General features: G+C 44.1%; 1 protein-coding gene across 10 annotated transcripts in view; it reads left to right on the top strand.

The window, feature by feature from the left end:
- LOC139560405 (CMP-N-acetylneuraminate-beta-1,4-galactoside alpha-2,3-sialyltransferase-like) overlaps positions 1-14,802 on the top strand; it is a 97,257-nt gene that overhangs the window by 69,163 nt on the left and 13,292 nt on the right. For all 10 annotated transcript variants that reach the window (XM_071377134.1, XM_071377127.1, XM_071377132.1 and 7 more), the window contains one exon: positions 13,367-13,513. In XM_071377134.1, coding sequence (XP_071233235.1) covers positions 13,367-13,513 — 147 coding nt within the window. The remainder of the gene's footprint in view (positions 1-13,366; positions 13,514-14,802) is intronic.

Here is a 14,802-nt window from a genome sequence, read left to right as displayed (position 1 = left end):
TAGTGCCTTGCCCATGGGCACATCGACCGATTTTTCACCAAGTCGGCTCAGGGATTCGAACCAGCGACTTTTCAGTTACTAGCCCAACGTTCTTAACCGCTATGCTATCTGCCGCAATGTACATATTACCTCAACTACCTTGTACCCCTGCACATTGACTCGGTACCGGTACTCCTTGTGTACAGTTGTGGCCAAAAGTTTTGAGAATGACACAAATATTAATTTTCACAAAGTCTGCTGCCTCAGTGTCTTTAGATATTTTTGTCAATGTTACTATGGAATACTGAAATATAATTACAAGCATTTCATAAGTGTCAAAGGCTTTTATTGACAATTACATGAAGTTGATGCAAAGAGTCAATATTTGCAGTGTTGACACTTCTTTTTCAAGACTTCTGCAATCTGCACTGGCATGCTGTCAATTAACTTCTGGGCCACATCCTGACTGATGGCAGCCCATTCTTGCATAATCAATGCTTGGAGTTTGTCAGAATTTGTGGGTTTTTGTTTGTCCACCCGCCTCTTGAGGATTGACCACAAGTTCTCAATGGGATTAAGGTCTGGGGAGTTTCCTGGCCATGGACCCAAAATATCGATGTTTTGTTCCCTGAGCCACTTAGTTATCACTTTTGCCTTATGGCAAGGTGCTCCATCATGCTGGAAAAGGCATTGTTCGTCACCAAACTGTTCCTGGATGGTTGGGAGAAGTTGCTCTCGGAGGATGTGTTGGTACCATTCTTTATTCATGGCTGTGTTCTTAAGCAAAATTATGAGTGAGCCCATTCCCTTGGCTGAGAAGCAACCCCACACATGAATGGTCTCAGGATGCTTTACTGTTGGCATGACACAGGAATGATGGTAGCGCTCACCTTGTCTTCTCCGCACAAGCTTTTTTCCGGATGCCCCAAACAATGGGAAAGGGGATTCATCAGAGAAAATGACTTTACCCCAGTCCTCAGCTGTCCAATCCCTGTACCTTTGGCAGAATATCAGTCTGTCCCTGATGTTTTTCCTGGAGAGAAGTGGCTTCTTTGCTGCCCTTCTTGACACCAGGCCATCCTCCAAAAGTCTTTGCCTCACTGTGCGTGCAGATGCGCTCACACCTGCCTGCTGACATTCCTGAGCAAGCTCTATACTGGTGGTGCCCTGATCCCGCAGCTGAATCAACTTTAGGAGACGGTCCTGGCGCTTGCTGGACTTTCTTGGGCACCCTGAAGCCTTCTCAAAAATTGAACCGCTCTACTTGAAGTTCTTGTTGATCCGATAAATTATTGATTTAGGTGCAATCTTACTGGCAGCAATATCTTTGCCTGTGAAGCCCTTTTTGTGCAAAGCAATGATGACGGCACGTGTTTCCTTGCAGATAACCATGGTTAACAGAGGAAAAACAATGATTCCAAGCACCCTCCTTTTGAAGCTTTCAGTCTGTTATTTGAACTCAATCAGCATGACAGAGTGATCTCCAGCCTTGTCCTTGTCAACACTCACACCTGTGTTAACGAGAGAATCACTGACATGATGTCTGCTGGTCCTTTTGTGGCATGGCTGAAATGCAGTGGAAATGTTTTTTGGGGATTCGCATGGCAAAGAGGGACTTTGCAATTAATTGCAATTCATCGGATCACTCTTCATAACATTCTGGAGTATATGCAAATTGCCATCATACAAACTGAGGCAGCAGACTTTGTCAAAATTAATGTGCCATTCTCAAAACTTTTGGCCACGACCTGTGTAGTCTCATTATTTATTGTTACTATTTTATTTTTGAAAATGTGTGTATTTTTAGCTCTGCGTTGTTGGGAAAGTGCTCGTAAGTAAGCATTTCAAAGTAAATTCTACACCTATTATATTCAGAGCATGTAACATACAATTTGATTTAGATTTGAAAATGCAAAACCCTGTATGGGATTATTGCTGGAAAGGACAAAAGCTCATTTATTGTACTGTCAGAAGATGGCAGCGTGTGTAGAACAGAGACAAAAGGGAAAAACACATCTGAATCGCACCCACAAAGAATTTTAGGATGAAGACGAGGTGAGGCTGCTATTATTTTATTTTTGGAATTCGGTCAGGATTAGTCTCCTGGTGTATCATATGAACACATAAGACATTTCCTGAATTTCAGGAAATGTGTGCTAAAATTGCTTACTTTTCTCCACTCAATGACATAATGTGTAGAATTGCAGAAAATGTGCTTTTAAACTGCACATTTTTCTCTCCATCAACAAGAAGGGTGTAAACACTTTGGTGTCGCATGGGCTGTGAGATGGGGGTTTGTTACTACGCCGATCATAAAATAATAATCTTTAACTAAGCAAGTCAGTTAACCTGTCTAGCCCCAGCGTTCCGCTAGCGGAACTCCTCCCACTGAAAAGGCAGAGCGCGAAATTCAAAATATATTTTTTAGAAATATTTAGCTTTCACACATTAACAAGTCCAATACAGCAAATGAAAGATAAACATCTTGTGAATCCAGTCAACATGTCCGATTTTTTTTAAGTGTTTTACAGCGAAAACACCATGTATATTTATGTTAGCTCACCACCAAATACAAAAAAGCACAGACATTTCTTTCACAGCACAGGTAGCTTGCAGAAAACCAACCAAACTAACCAAGAACCAACCAAACTAACCAAGAAACAACTTCATCAGATGACAGTCTTATAACATGTTACACAATAAATCTATGTTTTGTTCGAAAAATGTGCATATTTGAGCTATAAATCAGTTTTACATTGCAGCTACCATCACAGCAACCGTCAACAATAGGACCGAAGCAGCCAGAGTAATTATAGAGACCAACGTGGAATACCTAAATACTCATCATAAAACATTTCTGAAAAATGCATGGTGTACAGCAAGAAAGACAAGCATCTTGTGAATCCAGCCAATATTTCAGATTTTTTAAGTGTTTTACAGCGAAAACACAATATAGCATTATATTAGCTTACCACAATAGCCAGAAACACAAGCCATTTACCAGCAGCAAAAGTTAGCGATCGTAACAAACCAGCAAAAGATATATAATTTTTGACTAACCTTGATAAGCTTCATCAGATGACAGTCCTATAACATTAGGTTATACATACACTTATGTTTTGTTCGAAAATGTGCATATTTAGAGCTGAAATCAGTGGTTATACATTGTGCTAACGTAGCATCTTTTCCCCAGAATGTGCGGATATTTTTCTAAAACTCACCTATTCTGACCAAATAACTATTCAAAAACATGACTAAAAAATACATGTTGTATAGGAAATGATAGATACACTAGTTCTTAATGCAATCGCCGTGTTAGAATTCTAAAAATAACTTCATTACGACATCCAGCTTATGTTATAGGGAGAGCGTGCCCAAAATCTGGGCGCTAACTACTAGTACACATGTTCGACAGATATATGAAATAGCATCATAAAATGGGTCCTACTTTTGATGATCTTCCATCAGAATGTTGTACAAGGGGTCCTTTGTCCAGAACAATCGTTGTTTGGATTTAGAATGTCCTCTTCTCCAGTCAATTAGCACGGAAAGCTAGCAAAGTGGCGCGAAGCTCTCCTTCCTGAACATACGCAGACAAAGCAACGCGCCTAACGTCCCGAAAAAAATTCAATAATCTAATAAAACTATATTGAAAAAACATACTTTACGATGATATTGTCACATGTATCAAATAAAATCAAAGCCGGAGATATTAGTCGTCTATAACGACAGCTTTACAGAAGGCAATACCAGGTCACTTCTCGCGCGTTCCAGAAAACAGGAAATTGGGATCACGTCATGCCAAGAGCTTTTATTCGACCTCAGATGATGTTATACACTCCATTTCTTCTCTCACTGCCTGTTGACATCTAGTGGAAGGCGTATGAAGTGCATGTATACTAATAAATATCAAGCACATTTATAGGCAGGCTCTAGAACAGAGCATCGATTTCAGATTTTCCACTTCCTGTCAGGAAGTTTGCTGCAAAATGAGTTCTGTTTTACTCACAGATATAATTCAAACGGTTTTAGAAACTAGAGAGTGTTTTCTATCCAATAGTAATAATAATATGCATATTGTACGAGCAAGAATAGAGTACGAGGCCGTTTAAATTGGGCACGATTTTCCCCCAAAGTGAAAATAGCGCCCTCTGTCCTAAATAAATTCTTATTTACAATGATGGCCTAGGAACAGTGGGTTAACTGCCTTGTTCATGACTAGAACGACAGATTTTTACCTTGTCAGCTCGGGGATTCGATCTAGCAACCTTTCGGTTACTGGCCCAACACTCTAACCACTAGGCTACCTGCCGCCCAAATGACTGACTATATCCATCCGGACCTTTGCCACCTAGGAAATTTGTGCGACTCGACCATCTAAAATAGTACTTGGGTACAACTGCTGTAAACCTACAACTCATACCGTGGCCAAGGTGGGAATCCAAGGTGGCTTAGCAGTTCAGACGTCTTTTTCTGTTCCGTATTGTTCGTGTCCTGTATATATATATATTTACACCTTTCTTCGCATATCTTTTATCTATTTTATTATCCAAGAACTCAACTACAAAAGCTTTCCTGCAAAAGCTTTCCTGCAACCCGCTTCACCAATTACAAAAAGTATTACTTACCTTAATCTGAAAATCCATCGTGGAAGCTAGCCAGGGGCTAATTCAGAAGCTAGCCTGAAAGCTTAACCAGAAGCTACTCCGATAGCTAGCCAGAAGCTAATCTGTAGCTGCCCCGAAATTAGCCGGTTTGCTGGCTAGCGTTGGTGTTTCAGCTGCCCACGTTTAGTGATCATCAGCTATTCCTTTAGCTCGATAATCTACCGGCACTTTTGTGCAACGCGACTCGGACCGGAGCATTCCGGGACTCTTTTTTTCTCTCAGTTTCCCCGGATTCCAGCCGCAGGCTCTGGACACTTGTACCTTGATTTCGCAGCTAGCTAGCTGCAAACCGTGTGACTATTGGCTTACGTCGACCCCGGAGCAAACTCTAATCATTCTGGAGCTAGCCAGCTGAGGAGTTCCATCACCATCCGGACCCGTTTCTTTTGTTGCTGCTGCAGATACGGAACCCCACCGGGCCTTCACGACTGACTGCCGCGACTGACTGCCGACGTTATCTGCCCGAGGGATTTATCCAACTGGCACCTCCGTCCCGACGTTACCTGAACGCTCATCTGAGGCCCGCTAATCGTTAGCTGTCTTATCGGCTGCTATTTGAACAAGTATATTGGACAACTATTATTATTATTATTATTTATTTATTTTATTTTTTCCTTGGGTCACTATATCTATTTTGCCAATTTGGATTGATCCCCTCTACCACACGGAACCCCACTACACGGAACCCCACTAACCTACCGACGGAAACGCACGAGGTATCTACAAACAGACCTCCATCCTATGCTGCTACCGATAGCCATATACCCGGCCAGCTGTCTGGATCGCCACGACCCCAACCAACCTCTACTCACTGGACCCTTATTGATCACTCGATTAGCATGCCTCTCCTTAATGTAAATATGCCTTGTCCATTGCTGTTCTGGTTAGTGTTTATTGGCTTATTTCACTGTAGAGATTCTAGCCCTGCTCTCTATACCATATCCAACCTCTCAGTTCCACCACCCACATATGCGATGACATCACCTGGTTTCAATGATGTTTCTAGAGACAATATCTCTCTCATCATCACTCAATACCTAGGTTTACCTCCACTGTATTCACATCCTACCATACCTTTGTCTGTACATTATTCCTTTAAACTATTTTATCGCCCCCAGAAACCTCCTTTTACTCTCTGCTCTAGTAGCTCTAGGCGACCAATTCTCATAGCTTTTAGCCGTACCCTTATCCTACTCCTCCTCTGTTCCTCTGGTGATGTAGAGGTGAATCCAGGCCCTGCAGTACCTGGCTCCACTCCTATTCCCCAGGCGCTCTCTTTTGATGACTTCTGTAACCGTAATAGCCTTGGCTTCATGCATGTTAACATTAGAAGCCTCCTCCCTAAGTTTGTTTTGTTCACTGCTTTAGCACACTCTGCCAACCCGGATGTTTTAGCCGTGTCTGAATCCTGGCTTAGAAAGACCACCAAAAATTCAGACATTTTCATCCCCAATTACAAGATTTTCAGACAAGATAGAACGGCCAAAGGGGGCGGTGTTGCAATCTACTGCAAAGACTGCCTGCAGAGTTCTGTTATACTATCCAGGTCTGTTCCCAAACAATTTGAACTTCTACTTTTAAAAATCCACCTCTCTAAAAACAAGTCTCTCACCGTTGCCGCCTGCTATAGACCACCCTCTGCCCCCAGCTGTGCTCTGGACACTATATGTGAACTGATTGCCCCCCATCTATCTTCAGAGCTTGTGCTGCTAGGCGACCTAAATTTGAACATGCTCAACACCCCAGCCACCCTACAATCTAAGCTTGATGCCCTCAATCTCACACAAATTATAAATGAACCTACCAGGTACCACCCCAATTCCGTAAACACGGGTACCCTCATAGATATCATCCTAACAAACTTGCCCTCCAAATACACCTCTGCTGTTTTCAACCAAGATCTCAGCGATCACTGCCTCATTGCCTGCATCCGTAATGGGTCAGCGGTCAAACGACCTCCACTCATCACTGTCAAACGCTCCCTGAAACACTTCAGCGAGCAGGCCTTTCTAATCGACCTGGCCGGGGTATCCTGGAAGGATATTGATCTCATCCCGTCAGTAGAGGATGCCTGGTCATTTTTTAAAAATGCCTTCCTCACCATCTTGAATAAGCATGCCCCATTCAAGAAATTTAGAACCAGGAACAGATATAGCCCTTGGTTCTCTCCTGACCTGACTGCCCTTAACCAACAGAAAAACATCCTATGGCGTTCTGCATTAGCATCGAACAGCCCCCGTGATATGCAACTTTTCAGGGAAGCCAGAAACCAATATACACAGGCAGTTAGAACAGCCAAGGCTAGCTTTTTCAAGCAGAAATTTGCTTCCTGCAACACAAATTCAAAAAAGTTCTGGGACACCGTAAAGTCCATGAGAATAAGAACACCTCCTCCCAGCTTCCAACCGCTCTGAAGATAGGAAACACTGTCACCACCGACAAATCCACTATAATTGAGAATTTCAATAAGCATTTTTCTACGGCTGGCCATGCCTTCCACCTGGCTACCCCTACCCCGGACAACAGCACTGCCCTCCCCTCTGCTACTCGCCCAAGCCTTCCCCATTTCTCTTTCTCCCAAATACAGTCAGCTGATGTTCTAAATGAGCTGCAAAATCTGGACCCTTACAAATCAGCCGGGCTAGATAATCTGGACCCTTTCTTTCTAAAACTATCTGCTGAAATTGTTGCCACCCCTATTACTAGCCTCTTCAACCTCTCTTTCGTGTCGTCTGAGATCCCCAAAGATTGGAAAGCAGCTGCGGTTATCCCCCTCTTCAAAGGGGGGGACACCCTTGACCCTAACTGCTACAGACCTATATCTATCCTACCCTGCCTTTCTAAGGTCTTCGAAAGCCAAGTCAACAAACAGATTACCGACCATTTCGAATCCCACCACACCTTCTCCGCAATGCAATCTGGTTTCAGAGCTGGTCATGGGTGCACCTCAGCCACGCTCAAGGTCATAAACGATATCGTAACCGCCATCGATAGGAAACAATACTGTGCAGCCGTATTCATTGACCTGGCCAAGGCCTTTGACTCTGTCAATCACCACATCCTCATTGGCAGACTCGACAGCCTTGGTTTCTCTAATGATTGCCTCGCCTGGTTCACCAACTACTTCTCTGATCGAGTTCAGTGTGTCAAATCGGAGGGTCTGTTGTCCGGGCCTCTGGCAGTCTCTATGGGGGTGCCACAGGGTTCAATTCTTGGACCGACTCTCTTCTCTGTTTACATCAATGATGTCGCTCTTGCTGCTGGTGATTCTCTGATCCACCTCTACGCAGACGACACTATTCTGTATACTTCTGGCCCTTCTTTTGACACTGTGTTAACAACCCTCCAGGCGAGCTTCAATGCCATACAACTCTCCTTCCGTGGCCTCCAACTGCTCTTAAATACAAGTAAAACCAAATGCATGCTCTTCAACCGATCACTGCCTGCTCCTGCCCGCCTGTCCAACATCACTACTTTGGACGGCTCTGACTTAGAATATGTGAACACCTACAAATACCTAGGTGTCTGGTTAGACTGTAAACTCTCCTTCCAGACTCACATCAAACATCTCCAATCCAAAGTCAAATCTAGAATTGGCTTCCTATTCCGCAACAAAGCATCCTTTACTCATGCTGCCAAACATACCCTTGTAAAACTGACCATCCTACCAATCCTCGACTTCGGTGATGTCATTTACAAAATAGCCTCCAAAACCCTACTCAATAAATTGGATGCAGTCTATCACAGTGCCATCCGTTTTGTCACCAAAGCCCCATATACTACCCACCACTGCGACCTGTACACTCTCGTTGGCTGGCCCTCGCTTCATACTCGTCGCCAAACCCACTGGTTCCAGGTCATCTACAAGACCCTGCTAGGTAAAGTCCCCCCTTATCTCAGCTCGCTGGTCACCATAGCAGCACCTACCTGTAGCACGCGCTCCAGCAGGTATATCTCTCTAGTCACCCCCAAAACCAATTCTTCCTTTGGACGCCTCTCCTTCCAGTTCTCTGCTGCCAATGACTGGAACGAACTACAAAAATCTCTGAAACTGGAAACACCTATCTCCCTCACTAGCTTTAAGCACCAGCTGTCAGAGCAGCTTCATAGATTACTGCACCTGTACATAACCCATCTACAATTTAGCCCAAACAACTACCTCTTTACCTACTGTATTTATTTATTAATTTATTTTGCTCCTTTGCACCCCATTATTTCTGTCTCTACTTTGCACTTTCTTCCACTGCAAACCAACCATTCCATTGTTTTATTTGTATTTTTTTTTTTTTTTTTTTTTTTTTTTTTTTTTATTTTTTTTTTTTACTTGCTGTGTTGTACTCACTTCGCCTCCATGGCCTTTTATATTTTTATTTATTTATACATATATTTGTTTGCCTTCACCTCCCTTATCTCACCTCACTTGCTCACATTGTATATAGACTTATTTTTTTTTTTTCACTGTATTATTGACTATATGTTTGTTTTACTCCATGTGTAACTATGTGTTGTTGTATGTGTCGAACTGCTTTGCTTTATCTTGGCCAGGTCGCAATTGTAAATGAGAACGTGTTCTCAATTTGCCTACCTGGTTAAATAAAGGTTAAATAAAAAAAAATAAAAAAATACACTACATGGCCAAAAGTATCTGGACACCCCTTCAAATTAGTTGATTTGGCTATTTCAGCCACACCTGTTGCTGACCGATGTGTAAAATCTGGCACACACCCATGCAATCTCCATAGACAAACATTGTCAGTAGAATGGCCCGTACTGAAGAATTCAGTGACTTTCAATGTGTCACCGTCATAGGATGCCACCTTTCCAACAAGTCAGTTCGTGCACCAGTCAACTGTAAGTGCTGTTGTTGTGAAGTGGAATCGTCTAAGAGTAACAATGGCTCAGCCGCAAAGTGGTAGGCCACACAAGCTCACAGAACGAGACCACCGAGTGGTTAAGCGTGTAGCGTTTAAAAATGGTCTCTCCTCGGTTGCAACACTCACTACCAAGTTCCAAACTGCCTCTGGAAGCAACTTCAGCACAAGATCTATTCGTCTGGAGCTTCATGAAAGGTGTTTCCATGGCCAAGCAGCCGCACACAAGTCTAAGCTCACTATGTGCATTTGTCGGCTGGAGTGGTGTACAGCTCGCCGCCATTGGACTCTGGAGCAGTGAAAACTCGTTCTCTGGAGTGTGATGAATCACCATCTGGCAGTCCGACGGACAAATCTGGGTTTAGCGGATGCCAGGAGAACGCGAGCTTCCCGACTGCATAGTGCCAACTGTAAAGTTTGGTGGAGAAGGAATAATGGTCTGGGGCTGTTTTTCATGGTTCGTGCTAGACCCCTTAGTTCCAGTGAAGGGAAATCTTAATGCTACAGCTTACAGTGACATTCTAGACGATTCTGTGCTTCCAACTTTGTGGCAACAGTTTGGGGAAGTTCCTGTTTCAGCATGACAATGCCCCTGTGCACAAAGCGAGGTCCATACAGAAATGGTTTGTTGATCGGTGTGGAATAACTTGACTGGCCTGCACAGAGCCCTGACCTCAACCCTATCGAACACTTTTGGGATGAATTGGAATGCCATCTGTGAGCCAGGCTTAATCACCCAACATCAGTGCCTGAACTCCATTAAGGCTCTTGTGGTTGAATGGAAGCATGTCTCCGCAGCAATGTTCCAACATCTAGTGGAAAGCCTTCCCAGAAGAGTGGAGGCTGTTATAGCTGCAAAGGGGGGGACCAACTCCATATTAATGCCCATGATTTTAGAATGAGATGTTTGACGAGCAGGTGTAGATCATTGTAGTGTAAATCGTTCCTAGCCTCCTATGCCTCCCTACATTCTGTCCCTAACACTTAAAACTGAAACTAAATGAAATATTTTTTTATTTTTTATTACTGAAACTGAATAGAAACTAGTGAATCAAGTCTGAAAACGAACTGAAACTGAATATCAAATAAAAATCTGAAAACAAATAGAAAATCACAACTATAATAACCTTGGACCCAAGAGTTTGGTCTGCTTTTTGCCATGGAAACTGTTTTGCAATACAAACACCACAATGAGTACGTACACTTGTGGCTGCTGTGGAAGAGGAATTGATGAGCCTTTGTCAGGTGTTGAAAAATGGTCACCTGTTAAACCAAGGTCAACACTGGTCGAACTGAGGTAGTTTGGCCAGATCTGAGGCCCTTGTCTGGATGAGAAATCTTAAACGTACTCCCATTCTCTCTCCCTGCTATGCAAACAACCTCTCCAATTAAGGGCTGTTTTAACAGGTGCCAGCGTCAGGGCACAGCCTCGTGCACACACTTCAATCTAATAATCCAGACTAATTTAACCATAAACCTGCCGTGAGAGAAGGGAAACAGCCATTTCCTCACTGCCATCGCCCAACAAGCCATACACACTCCTGCTCACCCCAGTGTGTGCGTCCGCGTGTATGTACACACACATTCATCTGTGTGTAAGTATGGTTGACTCAGGTTTAGTATGGCGTGTGAGCGAGTAGGACAGGATCAATCTGCAGCTTCCTGTTTTGTCTTTTCAAACGGACCATCAGTTGAGTTTCTCCTGACTGACTGGTCCAAGGGTCACAGCGCAGGGGAAATCACTTCCTGTCCCCCAGGGGCCTATTCAGAGATTGTTCTCTGGCTTCTGAGTGATAGAACTTCATTCGATATGGAAACCTGTATCTCATTTGATGTTATAGGCCTAGGTAGCTTCATTGGAAATGATCAGTGTGCATTGACAAGCAGTGCTGTTACCTGCTAATTAGCTGTCCTCTTGGATGTATCTTTCTGAACCACTTTCTCTTATTACTCATTTGTCTGACTCCTACGTCATACATGACACTCTTGCCTGTACTGTGCATTTGAGTCGGCACCGTCCCTGCTCTCCACAATAAAAAGCATTACTTACAGCTTCTGCAGCGCTTCCTGCCAAACAGATCCCCAAACACAAGCAGTATGTTGACAGGAGAGATTAGGTTTACCTGCCACGGCTTGCCGAGGGGGCGGAGGCCCCTGGTTGAAAACACGCTGCTCAAAACCACCCAACCGCCTCTCTCTCATTACCCCCCCCCCCCCTTCCCACTCCTCCCAATATCAAAGGCGGCAGGGCAGGACTATTTGAACAGGTGATTCCCATTTACATCTGCTGACCCCTTTGGCTGTGTGCCAGGTAGTCAGTCAGGCAAGCAGGCAGGCAAGTGTGTCAGCCAGTGTTTGTGTCAGAAAGCTACTGTAATTTGTGGGACATCACGCCTGATAATGCCTGATGAGGGATGTTGACATACAGAGGACTAGGGTTAGCCGTAGCTACTTGGCTAACGTTATAAAATATTATTGTGGATTTGGAAGATATAAAAAAAAAAAAATGTATGAATCAGATTTGAATATTAATATTCTGGCTTTAGATGTACCATGTACCATGTACCTTGAGTGAAGTATGTTTTGGCATTCTGGAGCATATCAAGTCAGACAATGAGCCGGCAGCCTTACGAGGATGAACACGCTTGAATGACTTACAAACGTACTCCGTGGAGATCGTAAGAATGTAGCCCTCGTTGTCCTCAGGGACACTCCTCAGCAGCTCAGTCATATGCTTGAAGTGTGAGAAAAAGGTGTTTACTGTAGCTCGTCCAGTAGGGCAGCATTGGTGTCCACGACATGGCTGGCTTTTTTTTTGTAATCCGTGATACTTAGAAGCCGTGCCACATACGCCTCGTGTCCAACCCGCTGAATTGTTCCTCCACTTTGTCCCTAAAGGGATGTCTCGCTATCTTGATCAATGTGCGTAGGTTGTATTTGTGCTGTGTAACCATACTATTGTCCCTGCTCATCTTGCCCTGTTTATAAGCAGCATGTCTCTCCTTCAGTTTCCCAACAAGGCTGCCATCAATCCACATTTTTTGATTTGGGGCGGAAAAAAATTGAAAGATGCCATTGGTATCACATCCTATGTCTTTTTTTTATGAATCCGGTAACTGAGTTGGAGTATTCATTGATGTTCTCACCAGAGGCGACCCGGAACATGTTGCAGTCCACGTGATCAAAACAGTCTTGGAGCATGTATTCTGATTGGTCTGACCAGCATTGTACAGACCTGACAGCCGGAACTTCCCTCTTGAGTCTTTGTAGGCGGGGAGGAGCAAAATGGAGTCATGGTCAGATTTGCCGAATGAGGACAGCAGGAGGGCCTTATACCTGTGTTGAAAAGAAGTGTAGCAGTGGTCAAGCATGGAGTTTCCGCGAGTTGGATAGCCAATGTGTTGATACTAATTCTGGAGCAGGTCCTCAGATTACTTTTGTTAAGGTCCCTTACGATAATGAAATCTGCCAATGAAGATCTTTGATTAGCATTTTTGGTGTCAGTTTGGGTCTCGACGTACACATCCGTGGGAATAATCCCTGAGAACTCTCTTGGTAGGTAAAAAGGGTGACATTTAATGACCGGGATTGGCCTTCCTCCATGTTACCCCCAAGGCTCAGAGCCATTCTCCCAATCAATGTAGGGAGACAGTTTGGAGGTGGGCCTCTCTGGCGACGTGACCTGTGGTTCTATGTCAATGTTATTGAAGATAATCTCTTTGTTTAAATCTCTGTCTATCTCATACTTAGAAGTACTCTTTTTACCTCCAAAATGATCAATTTAATGAAAATTGTTACTTTCAATGCCTTCTGAAACTCACAATCTCCTCTTTTCTCCCTCTCTCTTAGCGTGGTACAGAGGGCTTCTGGAAGTCAGTGGCCCGTTACGTCCCGAAGGAGCCCACAGAGATGCGCATCCTCAACCCCTACTTCATCCAGGAGGCTGCCTTCCAGTTCATCGGCCTGCCACTCAACAACGGCCTCATGGGGAAAGGGGTGAGTGACACTCAGACAGAAACCCGCTCTAGTTGGATAGAAATATAAATGTATCAAACAATTTCTGCATTGGAATGTTCTGAGATGAACCATCAGAATGTTGGCAGAACCCATGTATGGTGCTATGTAGACGTTTGAGGAAAGTATGATGTCCGTCACCTGGTTTATGGTGGATAAACTCGGTTTGCAGTCTACATGCAAACACATATGCAGACATGCATTGACGCATGCAGTACCTAGGGCGGCAGGTAGCCTGGCAGTTAGGAGCGTTGGGCCAGTAACCGAAAGGTTGCTGGATCGAATCCCTGAGCTGAAGAGGTAAAAATCTGTCGTTCTGCCCCTGAGCAAGGCAGTTAACCCACTGTTCCCCGGGCGCCGAAGGCGAGGATGTCGATTTAAGGGAGCCCCACACACCACTCTGAATAAAGAGGGGTTGGGTTAAATGCGGAAGACACATTCAGTTGAATGCATTCAGTTGTACAACTGACTAGGTATCCCCCTTTCCCTACAAGAGTGCATAGACTCTTACTCACACCCATGTATATTAAGTTCAAGAATGCACACCCTGACAGAGGCACAATCCTTCTTTCAAACATTAACACATTCTCACACACATGCTACGAAACGGTACACAACCCATATGCAGCCCGGGAGTTGACGACCGACTGCACGGTCATAACCAAAGTGTGTTTGACACACTTCAGGCCCCAAACTCAAACCTCGCTGCCACTAGTAAGGCAGCACCTTGCCATGCCATCACAGGAAATTAAATCGTTAAAACAACTCTGCAAACATCTCTCTAGATCAAGGGTCGGGAACCCAAGTGACAGGAAGAGACATTTCTTCAAATGTTTACAAAAACCTTGTGCTCTAGTAGCTGCATTGGATGAACCTCATGATTCAGAGAGCGAAGCGAGACAGAGACATTGGGCGCATCTGACTGCATTTCAAACTAAAGGAAACAAAATTGTGTTGAATAGTTTGTCATGGAGCCACAAAGGGGTAGCTAAAGAGCCACATAAGGCTCCAGAGCCACACGTTGCAGACCCCTGCTCTCGATGAAAAGGAGAGATTTATGGAGGGAAATTGAAGCTTCGGACGTATTACCTCATTAACTCCTCATTTTGGTTTTGAGGGGGTTATCAGATGAGACTGTAGATTCTGGACTGCCACAGGCTCTGCTGCTTTTCTTCTCTCCTTGGCACGTAACTAATCAATCAAACGCATTGATTGGCTTCATGAGGCCACTTACCTGAGTTACTAGGACTATGGCTGGTTGATCAAAGGGA

The sequence above is a fragment of the Salvelinus alpinus genome, chromosome 30, assembly GCF_045679555.1.
Source record: "Salvelinus alpinus chromosome 30, SLU_Salpinus.1, whole genome shotgun sequence".
NCBI classification, from domain to species: Eukaryota; Metazoa; Chordata; class Actinopteri; order Salmoniformes; family Salmonidae; genus Salvelinus; species Salvelinus alpinus.
The sequence above is the reverse complement of the archived record's forward strand: the minus strand, read 5'-3'. Positions and strand labels throughout refer to the sequence as shown.